The sequence below is a fragment of the Perca flavescens genome, chromosome 1 (assembly GCF_004354835.1).
Source record: "Perca flavescens isolate YP-PL-M2 chromosome 1, PFLA_1.0, whole genome shotgun sequence".
Classification (NCBI taxonomy): Eukaryota; Metazoa; Chordata; class Actinopteri; order Perciformes; family Percidae; genus Perca; species Perca flavescens.
In genome coordinates, this window is record NC_041331.1 from 28,609,653 (window position 1) to 28,633,362 (window position 23,710).

Here is a 23,710-nt window from a genome sequence, read left to right on the forward strand (position 1 = left end):
GGAAGTCAACACAACAACACAATAACTATGATAAGTGCAGTTACACTTGCATGAGGTGAATGTGTGTTTTAATCTGCCAGCCAGTGTCAGGCGTTTTCTGAGCAAAGTGAATGAATAAATACTAGAGATGGCCCGATACCATTTTTTGCTTCCCGATTCCGATTCCGATACCTGAACTTGCGTATCGGCCGATACCGAGTACCGATCCGATACCTGTGTGTCATATATTTTATTATGTTTTAACAACTGTATACTACTATCCCTGTATGGATGTGATATTATTTCTATCTTTGTTGTTGGTCTGGCTCAGGTTAAACTCTTTGTGAAACATGAACAAATACAAACAATGAATGCCACAGAACTTTCTTTTATTATCCAGTTTTACAGTCAGTTATAATGGAATAAGAACCTAAATAAACTACTTTAACGTAGATTTTCTTCAGGGCTTTATTATGTGGTATCGGATCGGTGCATAAATTCCATTACTTCCAGGACCATCTCTATAAATACATAAAATAAGTTGGGTAATGGGAAAAAGGGAGGAAAGAAAATAAAAAGGGGACGGCATAGCAAGTGAATGGCTCCTTGCTCCTGGTAATATTCTTTTTAAATCATTTGATAGTTCTGCACAGTAATCTCAAAACATGGTGGGAGTATACTGTAGGCCTATATGCAAACATATTATTTTCTATATGATTTCATGTGACAAATAAATTGATTAAGTACTCCAGAATAGTGTACTACAACTAAAGTTTAATGGTGTTTGATAAATTTATGACTTTTATTTTTTTTTTAATGGAAAATAAAATAACTGCTGTTGAAAGACATCCATCAACTGATTTAGGTTGATCACTGTCTTTTAGTGTATATTGACAACGTTTCATTTAAAGTCTGGCTTTATCTTTATTTGCATCTGAAGCAGAGTTGGGTAGATTTCTGGTTTCGCCAGTCCGGCCCGTTGTACGAGGCTAAACCGGTTTGAATATGCCAACCGGTTGGAACAGGTATTTGTCACTATGACACCTTCTGGCAAGTTAAAAAGTATCCGACATTAGCAACCTGTGCCGATGCCATCGCGGCGCTTAATCCAACTTGTATTACAAGTGTTGAGAAGTAGTGTTACTAGATTAACTATTTTTGGTAACACTTTACTTGAAGTTTTCTACATAAGAGTGACATGACACTGTCATGAATACATGACACTCACATGACACTGTCATGACACAGTCATGACACATGAACCCTAACCCTAACCATAACCATAACCATAACGTGTCATGACAAAACCAAATGACACTTACTAAAAAAGAGTTGTCATCAACGTTTATGACTTGTTTATAATGTTTTATGACACGTTCATGACACATGTTCCACAAGAGTGACATGACAGTGTCATGTCACTCTTATGTAGAAAACTTCAAGTAAAGTGTAACCCTATTTTTCAATAGCGTAGCTGTTTTTTGAATTAAACAGCTTATTAGTAGCGAAAATAAATTACATTAATAACAATTCATTCATTCATTGAGTAGCTTAGCTCTTTTATTGATCAAGTAGTGTTCAAACAAGCTGCATTTCACCGAGAATTCTGAAGTGCAGCGGAGCTTTTGTGCTGCCGTCTGAAATAAAACTGAGGATCACTGACGCCACCACCAAACACAGACGTGTATATCATGTACATGGATTATATAAAAGAATAGCTTCAATATAGGCCTACAGTTGTCATGTTGCTAGCCTAGCTTGCTACATTTATTTGGGGGCTAACATTAGCTTCAGTGTAGTGAAGCTTTATTTAATGTAGAATAACTGGTAGCTTAGCTCTCTACACTTTCCAAGAAGCCTGCTTAACACTGGTAATAAGCAACATGACAACGTGATTAACATATTATGTTTGTTTATAAATGCACAAACTAATGGAGCCGCTAGTGTCTGATAGGCTAAGTGGCTTTAATTGATATTTTTTATAATGTATCAAATGACAATGTGAAAGGGGTCGCTCATAGGGATGAACCTTTTATCAATTATCATGTGAATATGCAGCTCCCCTCTGCTTAACAGCTCTTTATAATGAGTTTCAGCTCCATTGTTTAGCTGTATAACCTGCAACTTTACTGTTTTGGTTCACTCTCACTGCTCTCATAGTTTCATATCAGTCACAGCAGGCAGCTGTTTTCAGCAAAAAAAAACAAAAAAAAATCCACTGTACACTACCTGCTTATCATTAAACAGCAGGCAATTGCAGTTAGAGACTAGCTAGTGAACATAGTGGAGCATTTAGCAGCTCAAGAGCCAGATATTTCCCTCAGGAGATGATAGAGACCAAAACAGAGCTAAAAGAGAGTGACTATTTGACTTGCATTCATCAGGCGGACATAAGCATAACTCACAAATAAATGATAATGATGCTCTGTAACTGCTGGAAGTGTAAAGAAGCAAATGTCTGTTGTCATATCAACTTAAAATTACGTTATTGCAATGTTGTGTTCACAACTTAAGTAAATCGTATTGGTAATGGAGACCCTTTGCAGCCTAACAGTCACACATCTCCAGCTGCATATGATCATCATTTTAAGTGGTTTAGGGCTTATATATGTTTTAAGATGCCGCGATTTGTCCAAACAAGGGTGAAATGCCTTAAAATTTATAATTTACTTGCATCAGTTTATTTTTTGAAGGCAGTAACTTAAAGCCACATAATGTGTGGTGATGACACTTGTTTCAACAAATGTCTTGAAATTGCTTTATAACTGAAACAAGATAGAATAAAGGCTTTTGTGTGACCCAGCCCAACTCTGCAGCTGCTCCCTCTCATAGACAACATGACAGATTGTATATCTATGCAGACAGATGGCTGATTGACATAACACTTAATGTACAAAGAAAATCACTTCTTTCTTTCTTCTGTGAGACATTTCTGAAACATGTATTCATGGAGACAGAAAGTGGGATGGCGAGGCAGAGGGAGTCAGTAATGGGTTTATTATGAAGAATGAATGCTGCCTTGATAGGAGAAGTGAAACAGAGTCATATTTAATGTACTTCTATAGCATGGTGATTCAGTCATGTTAAAGCAACCACATGCTGTCTCTGAAGAATGTGGTTTATCTTAGTGTGCTACAGTCAAGAATAAAGAGCCGCTCGGTTCATATTGTCGCATCCTGCAGTAAAACGTTGACAGTAGCAGATGTTCACACACAGCATTACAATCAGTGCTGTTTTCATTAAAATTAGCCCCAAATGTTTTCTGCCATAATATTTCATAAATCAGGTGTGTGGGAGTAATTTTAACATTTTTTATTGACTGCATGCTGTTCCCAGTCTTGTAATTAGTCATGGAAACAACTAAAGCTGATACAACAGGCAGCTTTATTGGCAGCAGTGGCCATGTTCTCTGGTAGGGATTTATTGGTACGTTTGTGTTGCCCATACACGTTCCAGTGGCATGTTTCCATCCTCGGACCTTTGCTTTCTCATAAATCAAGTGATCTTTCAAACTACTTAAAAAGAAAGCTGTAAGAGTATAATTGGCTCTCAATGTGTTGCTTTCAGATTTTTATTAAATCCTCTTTTTTATTTAAAATGACCTTTTTGTTCACACTGATTCAGTGTTCCGCAGGACAGGATGTCCGTGTGCTGGAAACTAGCTGCTGAGGCTGCAAAGAGCCAAGTGAAATAGTTATGTTGGAGGAACAACGTACAAAAGCTATTTCCTGCTCACTGTGGAAAATAAATTGTACAAGGAAAATTACTTAATCTAATCCAGCGTTACTGTACAATGTATGTAGACTAAAACTAAAACTAAAAGCAATAACCAATAACTAAAGCATTTAAGGTGATTATTACAAAGGTCTACTGCCTCTGAAAGTTATTCTGAGATGTTGTTATAACAATGTGTGTAGTGACATAATGCAGTGCATGTAGCATGCAGAGCAGAGTTAAGGGTGATGGCGCAGTGGATATGACACATACCTTTGGCGTAGAAGACCCACTGCGATACATCAACCAATGTGTCCCTCGGCTGAGCAAGACACTTAATCTCTAGTTGCTCCAGAGGCGTGCGACCTCTGACGTATAGGCCTATAGCAATTGTAAGTCTCTTTGGATAAAGTGTCAGCTAAATGACATGTAATGTAATGTAAAGTTAGTAAGCAATGTATCATAGGTTTTAATCAGTCACATTTAAAGATGAAGCTATTATTTTTGATTACTATAAAATAATTGGAGTGCTGTAACAGCAGTTTGATTACATCTGTAATTTGTCATAAATTGCTTTCATATGTCAGTTGAATTTTTAAACCTAATTAATGTAGAATTTGAAGACAACTGTTATCCCAACTTTTTGTTTCCTGTGTTTCACCTTGGTCTGCTATATGAGGTTATCTGCTTTTCTTTAAACTGTATCCACCCTGTAAGGGTTGACGGAGCACATTTGATGGCTCATACTGATACACATATTGGGACTAGTTTAACGCAGGACTTTTGACCCCTTGTATATGCACTGTAATTTCTGACTTTGTGCCTTGTGTTCTGACTGAACAACTGTGTCTAGCACCCTTTATTATTAGTGTTATATGTCTATCAAGTAAAAATGTCCCTGTGTGCTTCATGTAAAAATCACAAGGTTTAATTGTCATCAGAATCTAAAGTCCAAGACACATTGGTGTCCTACGAATCAGAAAAGGATTTATTGCCTAGTAACACTTACAAGGAATTTGCCTTGGTGGATAGTGCATACATATACATATTAATAAGAAATAAACAATAAATGTATAAGAAACTATTACAGAAATTAAAGCTGCAAGCAGTGATCGCACTCTGTGCATGTCGGGGGTACCAGCGGCTCCCAGTTGACGCGGCCATGTATTTCCATGACCGTCGGACATTGCACGCAAGATTTAAAATTAATTCCCTACATATAGTGTATAGCGTTGGAAATTACATATTTCTGCACCACTATGTGGCATTAGAGAAAACACACTATTTATACGTTATATTGCCATATATCATGTTTAAACAACATCTTGTAAATTTCAGCTAAATCTAAGGATTTTTGTCAGGACATACTTCCTGTTGCCAGTAGGTGGCGCTTTGACTATAACTTATTATTGACTCATAGATTCTCTTAGGTCTGGTCTCTAACTAAGCATAACAATTTTGGAGCGCATTAGAAAATGTACACTGGAGTGACAAACAACTACCTGTTTTGAACCGTTATATGGTAATTTGACACCTAGCCATAACATTGGACGCAAGTGCAAAAGCTTCGGAATTTAGCTTTGGCAAGTGAAATTTTGTAGGGGGCGCTATTGAGCCAATTTACCTAGTGCCCTTTATATAGAGAGTGTTGCCAACTCAAATCATGGGTGCCATATTGGAGACCGTCAGATGACTCTACAGTGTAACCCTATGGGGCGAATATGCTATCTTGAAATAAATCGCTTATTTTCACCATAAACGGGCACATACATGTTATTATCAACGTTTGTCAATATGTAAAAGGCCCTTACGGAAATATTTCGGTGTATATTTACCTTCTATATCTAGCCTCCTGTTGGGTTTATGGGGTGGGTCCAAGAGGCTTTTTTGTATGTCTGGATAAGCTGCATATGCCTACCAAATGTCATGCCTCTACATGAGAGTTAAAGGAGGGGGCTTTAACTTTTGAAAACTGATAGGAGGTGCTATCGAGCCAATTTGCCATGACCAAGCCAGAGACCCATATCAGATCGCAATTTTCACCAAGTCTGAAAGGCATACCAATTTCCGTGCATTTTTTAGTAGCAGAGGCACCTCAAAACTACGTTAAATAATAATAATAATAATAATAATAATAATAATAATAATAATAATAATAATAATAATAATAATAATAGAAAGAAAAAACATTTGAATTTCAATAGGGCCTTCGCCTACTGATGCTGTCGGTGCTCGGGCCCTAATAAACAAATATGTACAATATAACTGCTTAACAAGAAGAAAAGAAGAAGGCTGTATGGTTTAACATGTGTACAACATGCATCAAAACAAGGCCCTCTATTATTTTCTTCAACTTTATTTGTGTCCCCGAAGAGTGATTAGGTGTGCAGCAAGTATAAACACATACAAGACACATAAATACATAAACACAGTCCAACTGGAACACAACCGTAACAGTACGAGGACAAATAAATACCAGTACAAGGTGCATGGATAGCAGCGTGAAACTAACCTACATAGGGTAGGAAACATATGCATATCAGCCTACAAAGTTGACACAATATAATCAACAATGACCATTGTCAACAACAACATCAGCATCAATTACACCAACCCCTTTTATCAGTGTTTCTGGCATCCTCAACAGTGTTGTCAACACATAGTCAACCGACTAGAATATATAACAAAGAAAGAAAGAAAGAAAGAAAGAAAGAAAGAAAGAAAGAAAGAAAGAAAGAAAGAAAAGAGAGGATGAAATGAGGTATGAAATGAGGTAGCCAAGAGATAAAAGAAGACTCTTCCCCTGACCCCTATTCAAGAAGGAAATGGTTGCAGGTATAAAGGAGAACTTGAACCTGTTAGGCCGGTTACACACTGCACGCGTCGCGCGAGCGTGTCAGCCGCGTGGTGTGTCCGTTTTATATTTCGGCTCCAATGTTAACAGGTTAGAGCTTACACACTGCCGGCGTGAGACGCGTGCCTGCTAGAAATAGAACCGACGCCTATTTTTCACACGAGACGCGAGCGTGTTGGAAGCGTTTCCAGGCAAAATAGAATAGGAAAATATGTGTATATGTAATTTAGACACAAATGCACATTAATAAATGACATCTTGATGTTTGAAAGTCTAGGTTTTGACATCAATGTAGATATAAATGTAATACAACATTTCAGAGAAAATATTTTCAAATATTACACCTGTCATACAGAACAAAATATTCTGTAACATGTTTTGCAGTCAATACTGCCAACGTTGTCTTGCTTTAATCAAATCAATAGGCTATATATAAATGGTAGGATAGGCTACGATAACATCGTAGTGTGTGTTCTGAGTGACGGTCCAACATCAGATAGGCTATATAGGCTCTTTACTGCTACACAAAGTTGTTATAAACAGACAGCCCAATCTGTCGGCACTATGTCCCGAGATAGCCCTCCCTGTACCTAGCAGCAGGAGCAGCGCCGCGTCAGACACACTTCTGGTGTGTAGGACACAGAAAAATCCTCGAAGCTGAGACGCAACAGAAACACCACGCTCGCGCGACGCGTGCAGTGTGTAACCGGCCTTACTCCTTACAGATAGACATCTTAGACGGGAGCTAGACGGCAAGTGGTTGTTAGTGGGTTTGTGTCTAAAATCAGTGCACATGTCCTTAGTTTGCTGCACATTTAGGTGTAGGAATGCATTGTCACGCCAATCTACTAATTCATCAACTACAGGACCGTGGCTGTTTCCCCTGTCATGTAGGAGGCTGACTATCACAGAGTCATCAGCAAACTTTAAAATCGACCTGTTTTCGTGCCGACATCGGCAGTCGTCAGTATAAAGAATATAGAGGAGAGGGGAAAGGACACAGTTTCCTTTCCCTATTATTTTTTAGGTTGTGTGGTGTCAGTAGCAGACGTTTCATACTCTCAAGCTCTAGTGTCTCACAGACAGGCCAATGCTTAGGGAGGACAGTTTTTGTGGAGATATTTCAGTCTGGACCAAAGTAAAGGACTGACCAACAGACAGATCGACATTGCATCCATGGAGCCATGCCAATAGTGTGGCTAAAATGATGGCTTTCTGATGTTCCTTTACAGTTTGAATATCTGGTAAATCTGTTAATCAATAGGTATCTTCAAATCACAGTTGATTCCTCTTCAGATTAGTTTGTGTGAAATTGTAAAGCAACAGACAACTGATGCCCTGAAGTCACAGTCCTGCAGTGAGTCCTTGTACCAGTGCATTTTTTGTCCCATGTCTGCAGCTTGGAGCTTGCATGGTTTCAGAGTTTCATCTGAGTTTCAGCACTGCACTGTATGCCCCCACATGAGTTAGTCAAGCACACTTATAGCACTGTGAAATTGTTTTAGCAGAGTGAAATAGGTTATACAACTTAACCTAAGACTAATGCCCTGATATTGTCACTAAGTGATCTGCGGCTAAGTGCATGCTGATAAACAGAGAACTACCCGTATTATTATATTATCTTAGCTAAAGTAAGATTTGTTTACTCTGTAAAGATGATTACTCATGATCATCTTTACAAAGAAATTTTGAGTTGCTCTAAGGCTCTCTCTATGGCTCTAAGTGCCCCATCTCTCCTCTTGACTGAAGAAGTTAGTACAGGGTGGGCGTGCGACCAGCCAGCAGTGAGATACCATAACAAACAGCAAGCAGAGACATGTAAGGAAAAGACATATTGGTGGATTATAAACAGTGCTTCAACCTTCAGAACTCACAGATGACTACTAATGTAAAAACGCTCCTTTTCTTTCCTTCCTCCTCCTCTTTTTCACTGACATGTCTATCTTGATTTGGAAAGGCTGACGATAAATCATGGGGAGGCAGACAGCAATTAGCAACAAACCTGTCAAAGAGTGAGATGTTTGCAGTCGCAATGCTGTAATCTAAACCCTGTGTGTGTCTGTCTCTTGAGCAAAGTCTTCTTTGCTTCTTGCTCCTTATACACATGTAGCACACAACAGTATATTCTCCACGTCAGACGCATTCTCACTTACTGAAAATACTCTGTTTGGTTGAGGCGAGGGGTGGTGCCTGGGTAGAGCTTGCAGGAGGCAAGTCTCTCCAGTTAGACATTTTCATTGCCGTCTTTATCTAAATCACACTTCTTCACCCTCTGATGTTTATTTTCTTCCAGTTTCGCTAGCCGCGTAATAGAAAAACCCAAGGTGTAATAAACCACAATTTTCGTTTTATAGAAAGTGTCTTTTCCTCGTGTCATGTGTGTTAGTGTATTGTGTTTAGCAGCTTCCATGAATATATAGATTTGTCATTGTACAGTGCATGCAAGGCGAATGTTGTTAGTTTTAGACTCTCTTGACCCTCCCTGGATACATGAATAAAAAAAAAAAATTGAAGTCATTATATGCCATTGGTTTGTGGCCAGTTACTGCTTCAGCTGCCTGATCACATTACAGTCCTACATTTACTCATGTGCCATTTGGCTGAAATTGAATCTGTGTAAATGGCCTTTTTAATTTTAGATTTGCCCAGAGCTCATTTTAGGGACAGGCTTGGTCATTTTACTTTGTTGTCATGTATTGCGTGTGTTCATTTTCTACTTCAATTTACAGTATAAATTAACAGGGAGAAGAAAGAGCTGCTGCAATCTGCTTCACCAGAATTTTTGCCCTCACGCCTCCTTTTAAGATCAAGAATAAGAATAGTAACACAGTCATCTTCAACCATGCACGATAAAGTAAACTATCAGGAGACTTGAGTGTATGAGTGCAAGGCCTGTTTATAATTCACAAACAATTTGTCCTTGCATTTCAGCAGACTGCCTGTCACTGTTAACTGCTGTGATGCTGATGGATGTACTGTTTTATCAGTTATCAGTCAGTTATTGAAATGAGTCAACAAAGCTCATCCAAACTATTCATTCTGTCTTTAGTAAAAGTAATTCTACTTAAAACTGTTCACTGCAAGGCGTTTTGATTATCCTGAATAACTGGGGCATTGTTTACAGTGCTGAGAGCACCACAAATTAAAAACACCTTTATTGTTTTGGGTTGGCAGCCAAATTATCATACATGGATATTTCATACAACCAAAACTATCTCCATGCTAGATAATATTAGGGCCTAGGGGGAAAATATGTTTTTGTTTTCTTTGTAATTTGGGTGAACTGACCCTTTTTTAAGTTTTGCTTCACCCTCATAATATACTGTAGTAGTGACAGTTGCTGTCGCAGATTGCATAATTAGTTGCTTCCAGGTGTTAATTTAATGCAGAGTGTAGATGCAGCTTTGATGTATGTTAATGTGACACTAAGATGGGGAAAGGAAGGCACAAAACACTGGACTGGATAGTTTGCAAATTATTTTGAATGAAGAATCCCGCTTCTGTTTCAATCAGTTGTTTCTCTGTCGTTGTGCGGTGAGCTCTGGTCTGTATGAACTCGTCAGTGTGAAACAATTATTACATTTGCCAGATGGTGGTCCTTAAATTAAATTAAATGATTTATTATAATGTAATTAACCTGACCTTTTGAGGAAGGCTCAAATTAACAATTTTAATTTCTATGTAAATGAGAGTTGATGTGATATATCCTTCAGTTAGTAGAGAGTGGTATGTTGCTGCTCGGTTGTGGTTTAGACGTTTTTAGTTTTTAGTTGCGGGTTCAAACTGAATAGCTCACCATGCAGCCAAGGCTTATTAAAACAAACCAGCACTCTTATCAAAGTTAGACCTTAATGTTCAGTCATTTGTGGCTGACCTGCTTACATATCTTTGAGAGTAAAGCCTGCAATTAGCATCCATTAGCAGCTATACAGTACTTGTTGAGACTACTTTTATGATAAAACCAAATTAGGCAGTTGATCGAGATGCACTGCTATTTAAACACCAGAAGCCGTGCAACCATCATTATACTGTAAGGATGATTTTACTGTATAGTTAGGTTGTGAAAGATCTCAGTTTTCAAAACATCTACAGTTTTTTTAATTATATGTAGCCTATCCCCATTTAATTGGAGGTTTGTTGACCTTTTTTCAAGTGTTCTTTCTCTTTTTGTTGAAAAAATAAATTGTGATTCCATTTGAGCACAAAAGAAAAGACAGTTTCTACCTGTTGTGATATTGCTGAAGTGATTATTGACGACTCATAGTGTTTTGATGATGGTGATGTTCCATCCTGTGGAGACCCTGTGACGTTTCTGAGCTATTGATGATGGGAAACTATTCTCTTTTTAATAAATGGATGGATACAGACAAATGGCACTAATTGTTGCCACTACATTCACTGTATTGCAAACTAAAGTGCTTCAAAGAACCTAATTTAAGAAAGCGGAATTACAATTACAACACTGAATCATCTGTTACTGCAATCCACTCCAGTCTGGTGAAAATGCAGATTATAATTCGTATCAGGCTGTATGGTGTCATAAGCAGAAGTTTTATACTCTCGAGACCAAAGAGTCCTACGGACAGATCAATGCTTAGGGAGGTCACTTTTTGATAGTTAAAGTTGGTCCACTGATTAAACAAGAGTCTACAGTCATGCTAGCTGCCCTGTGAGGCTGCATTTAGGCACAGAAGCTAAATGCTAAAGTCAGCACACTAACATGCTCACAATGACAACGCTAACATGCTGATGCTAAGCAGATGTAATGCTTACCATGCTCACCATATTAGTTTAGTGTGTTAGCTAACATTTGCTTATTAGTGCAAAACTCAAAGTACCGCTGATGGGAATATCATTAGTTTATGTATTTTGAATGTCGGTATAAAATTTCATGGCAGTCCATCTAATAATGTTTGAGATATTTCAGTCTGAAGTTAAGACTGAAGTGTCTCAAACATTGGCAATGACAGTCAGTTGATCCATCAACTCGGTTCAGACTCTGAACCCAGGTGATGGACCGGCTTGGCATCATTGCCAGTCTTACAACCACACAGCTAGCATGGCTAAAAACACAAGCAAAATAAAAAGTATAAACTGCAGTGTTAACATATTTTTGATCAAATTTGTACATAGGATATATGTTAAAACCTGATGACCCCATTATGCTCCCCTGCTGATGATTCCTTAACACTTAACCTGTCATTTCCCCAACTGAGGGGTGGCTGTGAACGTGACATCTAATTGAGGAAATCATGAAGCTTTGGCTTTTCTTTTTTAAAGCTGCTGTAATTATATGAATTCAGACACCTGCTTGTTTCCCATCAAGATCAAGCTGATGACTTACCCATCCTTACTTCTTCTCATTGTGTTTCCAGTTGATAGGCGGCTTTATCCTGGCCATTGGTATCTACGCTGAGGTGGAGAGACAACGCTTCAAGACACTGGAGGGAGTGTTTTTGGCCCCAGCTATATTCCTGATCGTTCTGGGAATCATTATGTTTATTGTTTCGCTCATTGGAGTCTTGGGATCACTGAGGGATAATATAACCCTACTGAAAGTGGTGAGTGGTGTGCTTAGAGCCAAGTAATGTATCTTTTTTAAACAACAAAGTTGCTGCTGGGATGCTTTGAATACAATCTGTAAATGTTGTATTTCTTCTTTGTTTTTAAAATGACACACTTTAACATTACACAGAACAATGCATGCTTTCCCTGTTCATTTTCTTATTCATAAAGCAGCATTAGTTATGAACCAGTGTGTTAATATTGAAGTTCATTTGTACCAATAAATCCCTTTTTAAAACACCTGTGGATAAAGAAGCACACAGTTATACAGTATAACACAGGGCTTGTCTGTCGTGTCTCAGAATTAATTGGTATTAACAGTCAGTTCTTCAGATGTTGCTTTATTATAAAGTGAGGTGAAAGTGTTGTTAGATGGGAAAAGGCAGATAATGTGAAGATGAACAGATTCCTAATAGACCCTTTCACTGTTGCAAATATACTCAATGGGTACATTTCCTGTTGTCCTGTTGGCTAATAGCAGTACCTGACAGAAAATGACAAGCTGTTTCCCGGAAACGCAGTTACTAACAGTATATTAGTGATTGAAGATAGAGTATGAGAAAGTCACCTGACTGGGCAAGGGATGTTTGACCTGCATATTCTCCAAGTTAAGTGACTATATTCCATATACTATGGGATAGCCCCCTGGTTTACTGTGTCAAATGGACCTAAGTCTCATGCTGATGCATGTTCCTGCAATGTATATAAAGGTTGTTTGTGAGAGGGTTCTGTGTGTTCTGTCATGTTCCCGTAGTTTCACATGCATTTCTAACCAGCAGAGATGTTAGACCATAAGTCTGACTATCAGTGACATTCCATACTCTGCTTGTTTTTGTTAACAAAGCCGTTTACTTTGGGCATTGGAGCATATGCTTTTTTTTCCACTACAACAGGGATGCAAAAAAAAGGTGGGTGAAGAAATGAAGATGGACAGTACTGCAATTAGAGGAACTTAATGACTACAGTTGTTGCCGGATGCAAAAAACAAGCAACCTCTTATGACCTCAAAATGAAGTACATTGCAAGATTAGGAATGTTTGAAAATGTGATGTGCCTGTGACACAACAAGTCTTATAGAATGCAGTATATTGGTACCTGAGGTGTTGACTTGTCACTGTCATATTGAGAAAAGCCAGCAGTGGAAGGACTTGCACACCATAACTGTGCTTCTATGTAAAAACATGGTATGCATCCCAACTGTTAAGAGATATAGTTTTGAGGCAGTGGTAGACACACACATTTTTATATTTTTTTTATTTATAATATTAATATATTTTAAAGATAAATATTGAAATTTGAAGTGAATAATGTGTAAGTATATAATGTCACTTCCTCTCTGTTGTGTGTTTGGTCACAGTTCATGTACACCCTGTCTCTGTGTCTGTTCCTGGAGCTGCTGGGAGGAATAATGGCGCTGCTGTTTCGCAACCAGGTGAGCTGTCCAAGGTGTTGATCAATAACCTGTGATTAGAAACACACACATAACAACCAAAGCTTTATGCAGCAGTAAACTGATGTTGACATACTGTTTATCGTGAGGAAATATTACAAACCAAGAAAAATGAATCGGATTAATAATGTATAGTTTGGTTCCTGGTTGGTCTCAGCTCTGCTCTCTCAACACTGCATGTCTCTTTTAACTGCACAAGGTAGTATGAATGAATAAACCATGACCACCTACATTACACTTAGTGGAAAATAGGATGATGTAATGGGATGGAGTAAATTAAAGTAAATGTATGTTATAATTCTCTTTTTTCAAAGCTGACCGTCACCAAATGGTATATTTTAGACAAATGATGAACCAAACCATGCAAGTTAATAAGTTGATTTACTTCAGTGACACAGTGAAATCTTATTCTCTCATATTTCTAGTCAGGAAATGCACAGAGACAGTATTATCAGAACTGATCTGTTCAAAGAGTAGATAGAATTATCATTTGAATGATATCTGTATGCAGATGTTTCATCTGCATACTGATATCATTCAAATACAGGTCAGGAAAGCAGAACGTTTCGTTCTGCTTTCCTGATTCAGTATCTTTCTTCCCTCTCACGTCAAATATCTCTCTCCTAAACCTTTTCTTGCATCCTTTTTGTTTCTCCCATTGTCTTACTTATTATCTCTGTCTTCAGTTTTTGATCTAATTTCCCTCCCTGCAATAAAACCCAATAAGGTTCCCGTGCACACTAACATAGCATAATCAGGGTTTTTTTATGCAGTGGTGACTTACGAGCAGCTTTCTCGCGTTGCGACTATGAACATTGCTTTGTGGGGAAAAAAATACTAACGTGACCTAGAGACCCTAAATAATTACCTATTTTGTAATGAAGTAAGGGTTGTAGTAATTTTACTTTTAATGCAAAGCAAACCGTGTTATAGACTCCAACTTACTGTCATATACTTGAAATGTTTTGACCAAAATTCTCAAATCATCATTTCAGTATTATATGTTAATCATCAGCTGCTATAAACATTAATCAGAGTTGGTAAGCACATGACAAATACTAACTGTGCCTACAATATGCTGATCTTTAGTAGATTCTCTATAGGAGTGAGATCAGGTATTTATTTCTTATTATGATCCTCTAACAAAGATAACTGCTTTAAATTTGCATCCAAACAAATAGGAGAGCCACTGTACCCTTCATCATCATGGTTGCTGCTAAACTTTCTTATCAGAGATGTGCCTGCTGTAGCTGGAATTAGTGCAGTGTGTGGAATAACAACTAATCGTGAACTTTGTCTTGTTTTGCCTTTGCATTTGTGTGATTTTTATAGAAACATAAATAAAAAAATTCCAAAATTTGTCTTTTTAAAAAAAATTGGTTTTATCTTCATCTTATTTACATGAAGATAATGGTACAGTTGACAGTCCATGAGGCATTAAAGTACCTCATATTATTTTTGTATTATTATATATTATATCTTTTTAAGTGTATACATATATAATGTTTTCATCATTAGATGGTCATTAGATTTTACACAAAAAAATCACACCTTGATAAGTGAGATAGTGCTAATGTAGTAATGTGACCAAAAGCCATGATTAAAGCGCCTAATGGGTATGATTATAACAGTCTACTGAGATGTCATTTATGAAAACTGTTATTTATGAATATCTTAATTTGGCTGTTTGGGGAAAAGCTTGAGTATCAGTCTTTCTCTTCTCCTCTTATATGCTTTCAAGCTCATTTACATGACTTTTACATTAAACATAATAATGGCCTCCCTTAGAATAACTTTTTTCAATAATATCGTGTGGTGCTTTTCATGTTCAACAACATGTTCATGTTTATGCCTGTTATTCAAAAGAGAATCTTAATTATCAAAATAATGATTTCAGTGTGTTAATGGAAAATACAATAAAACTGAGCTTCTAATACAGTGTCACATCTTTATTTTTCTGTCGTCTCATTTACATTAAGATGAAAAAGATATGGCAGTGCATTTTATAAGAATAAATGAGCCTTTAGTGGGTTCTTTAATAATGGTCCAGTGTTTTCTGTCTCAAAGCAAAACGCTTCAGTAGACTAACTCCAAGTCTATAAATCTGCTCATTGTAATGTGGTTTAAATGAGACGGTCCTCCCCCTATAGATTCACTGTGAAGACCTGATATGTTCAGGGGAGGAAGAAAAGAAATTAAATGAACGGCTCAGTCCCTTTTAATCTCTGTGACTCTCATGAGAGGAGCCAATTCAAGTCTTTATTAAATGTGGTTAAAAGAGAGAAATGACGGAGCATCGACAGGCCTGAATGGGGTAAAAAGCCCAATTATTTGTTGCCCCTACCTCTAATGAAGTATAAATAAGACTAATGTATCCCGAACAAATAGTGAAGTGAAATTAGCAAAAAGAAAAAGATTAGTTCCCTAAATGAAAAGCTCTCTATGAACGTAGTGGATTTCCAAGTTGCAAATATTTGTTCTAGTTTCCGGACAGACTAATGCATTAACCTAATAAGGCCCCTCTGCACCAGATTGTGACTGACAGATGTGAGCTGTCAAACTGTCATATTTCAATATTCCAGTTCAGTGGGCCAGTCACCTTGACGAATCAGAGCATTTCCTCCACAGAGCTGCATGTCTAACACATTGATTGTAGATCAGCTGTGTTGTGGAAACAACATAAATGTGGTAACATGACCACCTTTATCCCATTAACACACACCAAGTGTTTCAACTTTGTCTGTTTTCTCTCCCTCTTACAGACATTGGAGTTACTGAACAAGAACATCCGAAAAGGCATAGTGAACTACTATGATGACCTGGACTTCAAAAACATCATGGACTTTGTACAGAAGAAGGTAAGCTCACAGTATGTCACTCCTTGTTTTCTGTCATTTGAACCTTCCAGTTGAACACGTGACAGGATTGAAAGGTCCCTATGAGCTTTTCAAATAATTCATACTGAAATGCTGTACACACATAACACACTTGCTCAGCTTTACAAGGCTCGAGTCAGGATTTGAAGTGACTTTGGATGATCACAGCAAGTTGTGTCCAGAATAATCAGAGAACTGTGCAGAGCCATCACGCTGCACCTGCTCACAGAATGCATCATGCTGCTGTACACACAGCCTGAAGCTAAAGATCTCATTACCAACTTTTAATCGAGCGCAAGGGAATGCAGTGTCTGGGGGCAGCAGACTGATCACACATTAAAATGAAGAAGCAGACTGCACCAAACCACTGAACCACAGAAGAGAAAAGACAAACAATCTGTCAGTCTGCAGGCTACATGCCACATGCTATTATATTGTGCCGAGTGACCAGCACCAGTACTAGTCGAGCAGGATTGGGTCTTGATTTAATGATATTTTGGATGCTGTCTGAAGGGTAATTTGGTGGTTTAGCAAGCACCTTCCTCAGTTCAAATCCGTTCACAGTGGAACTGGTCAGCTTTTAAATAAATGACTTGAATCCAAAAGTCTAAACTTCCAGGCTAGACTAGACTAGCAGCTTTATTAACAGGTGAGTTTCCCCTGATGTTCAGTATGTCGAGGCGGTCCAATTCTACCATTTATATCAATTTCTTATTATGATCAATAGGTTCATGCATGAACACACTAGCTGTCAAAGTTATAACAGTTCTCAATTGTTTCACATGAAAGATTTCTGTATTCATTTTTGGCTCTTCCCATTGGTTTGAAGGACGTCGCTCGGTTGGATAAAGGGGATGTCACATACTCCTGTTCACCAATCAGGATGTAGCAATATTTAAATCTAAATGTGATGACAGATTGTTAGCGTTTTCCGGGCTAGTGTCAATCAAAACAGAATCAACAACCGAAACAATGTATTGAATGGCAATATGAAAACAATGTGACAATGTGAGAAGGTTTCCTTATAGTGATCAACCTACAAGTTTTATAGTTTCAGCTCATTGTTTTGTTGGCCGGCCTAACTGTTTTGGTTCACTCTTGCCGCTCTCATAACCTTATTTATTTCCGCAGCAGGCAGCTGTTATCAGCAAAAAAACTCCTAAAACCCACTGTACGCTACCTACTTAGAACCTACTAAAAGACAATCAAAGTTAGAGACTGTAACTTGTGAACATAGCGTTGCATTTAGCAGTTCAGCAGCCAAATATTTCCCTAAGGAGTTGTTGGAGACCAAAACCAGTGCAAAATGAGAGTGAATGTCCATCCATCCATCTTTGTCCGCTTATTCAGGGTCGGGTTGCGGGGGCAGCAGTTCCAGCAGGGTACCCCAAACTTCCCTTTCCCGAGCCACATTAACCAGCTCTAACCGGGGAATCCCGAGGCGTTCCCAGGCCAGGGTGGATATATAATCCCTCCACTTAGTCCTAGGTCTTTCCAGAGGCCTCCTCCAAGCTGGACGTGCCTGGAACACCTCCCTAAGGAGCCGACCAGGGGGCATCCTTGATGCCCGAACCACCTCAACTGGCTCCTTTCGACGCAAAGAAGCAGCGGCTCTACTTCGAGTTCCTCATGGATAACTGAGCTTCTCACCCTATCTCTAAGGGAGACGCCAGCCACCCTCCTGAGGAAACCCATTTTGGCTGCTTGTACCCTGGATCTCGTTCTTTCAGTCATGACCCAGTCTTCATGACCATAGGTGAGGGTAGGAAGGAAAATTGTCCGGTAGATCGAGAGCTTTGCCTTCTGGCTCAGCTCTCTTTTTGTCACAACGGTGCAATAAAGTGAATGTAATACCGCCCCCACTGTGCCGATTCTCCGACCAATCTCTTGCTCCATTGTCCCCTCACTCGTGAACAAGACCCCAAGGTACTTGAACTCCTTCATTTGGGGTAAGGGCTCATTACCTACCTGGAGTAGGCACTCCATTGATTTCCTGCTGAGAACCATGGCCTCAGATTTAGAGGTACTGATCCTTATCTCAGCTGCTTCACACTCGGCTGCGAACCGATCCAGTGAGTGCTGAAGGTCACAGGCTGATGATGCCATCAGGACCACATCATCTGCAAAAAGCAGCAATGAGATTGTCAGCCCATTGAACTTCAACCCCTCCCCACCCTGACTACGCCTCAATATCCTGTCTATTAAAATCACAAAAAGGATTGGTGACAAAGCGCAGCCCTGGCGGAGGCCAACCCTCACCTGAAACAAGTCCGACTTACTGCCGAGAACCCTGACACAGCTCTCACTTTGGTCATACAGATATTGGACCCCCTCACCCCATACTCCCGCAGCACCTCCCACATTATCTCCCAGGGGACCCGGTTATATGCCTTCTCCAGATCCACAAAACACATATAGACCAGATGGGCATACTCTCAGGCTGCCTCCAGGATCCTTGCAAGAGTGAAGATCTGGTCCATTGTTCCATGACCAGGACAGAATCTGCATTGTTACATTCAATCTGAGGTTTGACTATCGGCTGAACCCTCCTTTCCAGCACCTTGGAGTAGACTTTACCAGGCAGGTTGAGAAGTGTGATACCAATGTATTTAACCCCTGTAACACACTCTCTGGACCCCCTTTTTGAACAGGGGAACCACCACCCCAGTCTGCCACTCCTTTGGCACTGTCCCAAACTTCCAAGCAATGTTGAAGAGGCATGCCATCCAAGACAGCCGCTCCACACCCAGAGCTTTCAGCATTTCTGGACGGATCTCATCAATCCCCGGGGCTTTGCCACTGTGGAGTTGTTTGATTACCTCAGCAACTTCCAATAAGGAAATTGACGACAATCCCCCATCATCCTCCAGCTCTGTCTCTTACATAGAGGATGTGTTAGTTGGATTTAGGAGTTCCTCAAAAGAGCTCCTTCCACCACCCTCTTTTTTTATCCTCAGTTGAGGTCAACTGCGTCCCATCCTTACTGTACACAGCTTGGATGGTTCCCTGTTTCCCCCTCCTTATGTGGCAAAAGGTTTTTCAGAAGCACCTTGGTGCCAACCGAAAGTCCTTCTCCATGTCTTCTCCCACACCCGCTGCTTTGCCTCTTTCAAGGCAGAGGCTGCAACCCTTCAGTACCTTGCAACTGCTTCTGGAGTCCTCTGGGATAACATATCCCGGAAAGACTCCTTCAGTAGGACGACTTCCCTGACCACCTGTGTCCATCACAGTGTTTGTGGTTTACTGCCCCTTGAGGCACCTAAGACCCTAAGACCACAGCTCCCCGCCGCAGCTTCAGCAATGGAAACTTTGAACATTGTCCGCTCGGGTTCAATGCCCCCAGCCTCCACAGGGATGCAAAAAAAGCTCTGCCGGAGGTGTGAGTTGAAAGTCTGTCGGACAGGGGCCTCCTCCAGACGTTTACCCGCACTGTCCAGAGTCTTCCACCACCCCCTGACCCAATTCACCACCAGATTGTGATTGATTGACCGCTCCGCCCCTCTCTTCACCCGAGTGTCCAAAACATGCAGCCTCAGATCAGATGATACAATTATAAAAATGATCATCGACCTTTGGCCTAGGATGCTCTGGTACCAAGTACACTTATGAGCATCCCTATATTCGAACATGGTGTTCGTTATAGATAATCCATAACTAGCACAATGAATGACCATTCGGGTTTAGATCAGGGAGGCCGTTCCTCCCAATCACGCCTCTCCAGGTGTCTCCATCATTTCCCACGTGCGCGTTGAAGTCTCCCAGCAGAACTATGGAGTCCCCCACTGGAGCCCCATGCAGGACTCCATTCAGGGTCTCCAAGAAGGCCGAATACTCCAAGCTTTTGTTATATGCATATGCACAAACAACAGTCACACCCGGGCTGCTGGTCACAGCGTTATCGCTTAATACTCAGTCACCTACACACAAAAACATAGGAAAATAGTGTCCAGGTTGAGTAAAACTAGAGTTACCCTTTAAGGCCGAGTCCTTACCGCAGCAACTCACGGCCCTGTTCTGCATGTCTTCCCCTTTCTCTCCCTGCCTTTCCTGTGTGTCTCTCTCACTATGAAATACTGTACAACCGAAATGCCAAAAACAATTATCTTTTAAAAATTCTGTCTTGGTTTAGAGAGACTCTGTGTCAATCGTTTCAGTGCTGCCAGGAATAGTTGTTGTTGCTGGAGAGATAAAAAATAATTACACTTGAGCAGTTCAAATTTAAGTCAAAAAATCACTTTGCCATATTTATTTTGGCATGCGTTCCAGTCAACATTCTCATCAGCTTTGGCAAACTTGTAGTACTTTATTACCTTAAAAAGCATTTCCACTTCATTATCACTCTAAACAAGAAAAGGCCAGCTTGCCTTGGCAGCAGTTTTTTAATGTTTATCCTGTAATGTGATTTTTTTTTTTTTTTTGAAGATCTTAACTTGCTGGCTCTCTGATCTGCTTGCTCTGATAACAACAAACAGTGCCTCAGTAATGGTAGAAAGCCATTTGGCAGCAGTGGCGTAAAGCTTCTTCCGCAGTATTTTTTTCCTGTCATGGTGTAAAGCTGCTGGTTGGCTCAAGTGTCCTCCTGGGTCAAGAGATTTAAGATTACATTTATTTGGAGGACTTGGACTAAGAAACGATCAGAAAACCTTAGCAGGGATTGAGGCTGTTTCCACACGTAAATGGGCTTTGTGGATTTATCTGCAATTGTGAGGACAATGGCCTGAGTAAATGGTGACACGTCTTCTCTTGGTTGTGACTAATCAATGGGAAAAAAAATTCCTTTGTTGTTTGTGGGTTGGTGACTGCAGGCCATAACATAAGCTGAATGCCTTGGTTGCCACCAACAAGAAAGGGATGTAGGCTTTAACTGATAATCGATAATGGTCTCAACAAAATTAAACAAAAAACATCATTTTTTGGCATTCATCAAATCTGTGGACAAGTAATGTTTTTAAACTACCTAGACTATTAAGCTGGGCATGCACTGTATAGTTTGAGCCTGTCTCTGACCCGATTTTTGGTGGTTTACTGGTAGAGAAAAGGTCAGAGTGGCCTGAGTGGGTTTTAAAGGAAAAAAAGACAGCTCCCAACATAACTGTAGAGAGATTCAGCTACAGAAATCAGCAACTCAGAAAGATGGAGTCAAGGTTGGTGTTTCTTACCAATATAAAAGAGTTTGATATAGAATGGCAGTAAATGATAAGTTTGCCAAAACTGTTTTGAAAAGCTTTTTTTATGGTAACCTTGAATCATGCATGGAAGATCTATCTCAACATCGCTGCACGGATGCCATGTAATAATGAAGGCAGGGAGCACATGATGGGCGGACTTCTGTCTTACGACCCGCACTTTAAGCCGTCAGCTGGCCAATTAGCCACTAAGTTAGTCACTCAGTTAGCCAGTCGGCCAGTGAACAGCTGGTCATCAGTCAGTTAGGCAGTTGGCAACAAAATCAGTCACTCCTTCATATTCAGAGACACGACTGACTCTGAGGACTGTCTCCCAGTCCCTCTGAAGAAATCATCCAACAGTGAAAAGACAATAGAAAACCACAGGAAAAAAATGGAAAAAAAATAAGAGAAAATTGTAAAGAAAGTTCATCTGTGGCACCAGCAGAGCCAGACAGACACAGATGAAGGAAAAAGCATGACATTTGATTAGTGTTGTATTTTACTATAACTTTAGTAAACTATTGTTGTGTAATCCAGTGACAAGGACAGTCTCTGTAGTCTCTTCCCTCGTCTCCTGCCGTCTCATTGGTGTTGACGTGTTTTGAGAGATTGGTCCTTCAGGTTTCTCCCGTGAGGCTACAAAGCCCGCTGAATCGACATCAATCTTCCCAAATATAGGATTTACTGCAGGACTGTGGGATTGAATTATGCTGTACAGTGGCTCCTACTGCACTAAACCCATAACTCAGTGTGAATTGTAATATTGCTGGACTTATACACTTGCTGACATTATAATCACATCATAATTTCTTTGCCTTCCTGTGACCCTCGTTCCAGACTTGACCCAGTGCTTGATCAACGGCACTCTGTAGAGTCATGCCAACGAGAAAAAGGACTAACTTCCTGGCCCACTGTTATCATGTCTGCATACTGATCACAGGGCCTGGCAAAGAGCAGCTTCATACTTATTCATTTATTCGTCCTCTCTCTTTATCTTGTGTCTCATCGTCTCTTTCTGTCTGACCCTTTGTCCTATTTGCTCTCTCTCTCTTACTGTCTTCCTGACTCACCTTCTGCCTCCCAATCAAATATCTGTCTCAGTAAATGACTACAAAGCAGAGCTAATGGTGCGGCTTTGGGGTTTTTCTGCCAGTGTTTACTCTCCAAGGCAGCTGTGGAGCCGTTGTCTCTGCAGTGGAAGTATAAATCTAATAGAAACTGAATGGGGGCATAACAGGATTGTTGTACTGTATTGGGAGTGCCATCAATTGGAGCAGTGAATTTTTTAAATTAAAATATTGAAAAGCATTTGGTCTGTGATGGTTGTCATATCTATCCTATGAATAGTCTTTTCACACATATTTTGACCTGTCAAACACAAGTGTAACTAATAACCTTAATAACAGCTGCATCCTGTTATTTGGGGGTGGTGGCCTAGAGGTTAAATAAACAAGCTTGTGACCGGGAGGTCACGGTTCAATCCCCAGACCGACAGGATAAAATCTGGGTGGGGAAAGTGAAAGAGCACCACTGAGGTGCCCTTGAGCAAGGCCCTTAACCCCAGGCCAGCAGATCAGACTGTGGTTGTACTGGGCAGCTTCCAGGTATGAATGTGTAACTGTGTGACAGGTCGTCGTTGGAAATGAGAATTTGTTCTCGATTTTACCTGGATAAATAAAAGTTAAATAAATAAAATAAAATACACCTGTTCTTATTAGGTTACTGTATATTTTGATGGTAATTAAGTGAACATTTACATTATCTGCAGGGTGGTCACCTAAACAGCATTCAAACCATGCAGTTAAACTCTGATAATGAAGTTGTTTTGAAGCATTTAGTCAATGTGACCCAAAAGCTCTCAGCCAAAACCAATAATAATCAACGTCCTTTAGATAGCTTATCAAAGCTTGTTTATTTTTCCTGTGAAGTAATAATATTTCCTTTTCTCATGGTTTTTCAGTAATGGCTGAAATAAAGGGCAATAAAAAAACAATTGGTTGGTGTCACACTATTTTGTGCAAGTATGAATTTGTTAATTTCTGCTGTAAGTGTTATTGCATCAGTAGCAAACACTTGAGTATGTGAGGCTGCCGCTTTTTTGTTT

At 39.7% G+C, this 23,710-nt stretch overlaps 1 protein-coding gene across 2 annotated transcripts in view; it reads left to right on the forward strand.

Annotated features, from left to right (window-relative positions):
• The window catches only part of tspan15 (tetraspanin 15), a 32,145-nt gene that overhangs the window by 3,010 nt on the left and 5,425 nt on the right, over positions 1–23,710 (forward strand). For both annotated transcript variants that reach the window (XM_028587431.1, XM_028587440.1), the window contains exons 3-5: positions 11,923–12,108; positions 13,470–13,544; positions 16,325–16,420. In XM_028587431.1, the coding sequence (XP_028443232.1) occupies positions 11,923–12,108; positions 13,470–13,544; positions 16,325–16,420 (357 nt within the window). The remainder of the gene's footprint in view (positions 1–11,922; positions 12,109–13,469; positions 13,545–16,324; positions 16,421–23,710) is intronic.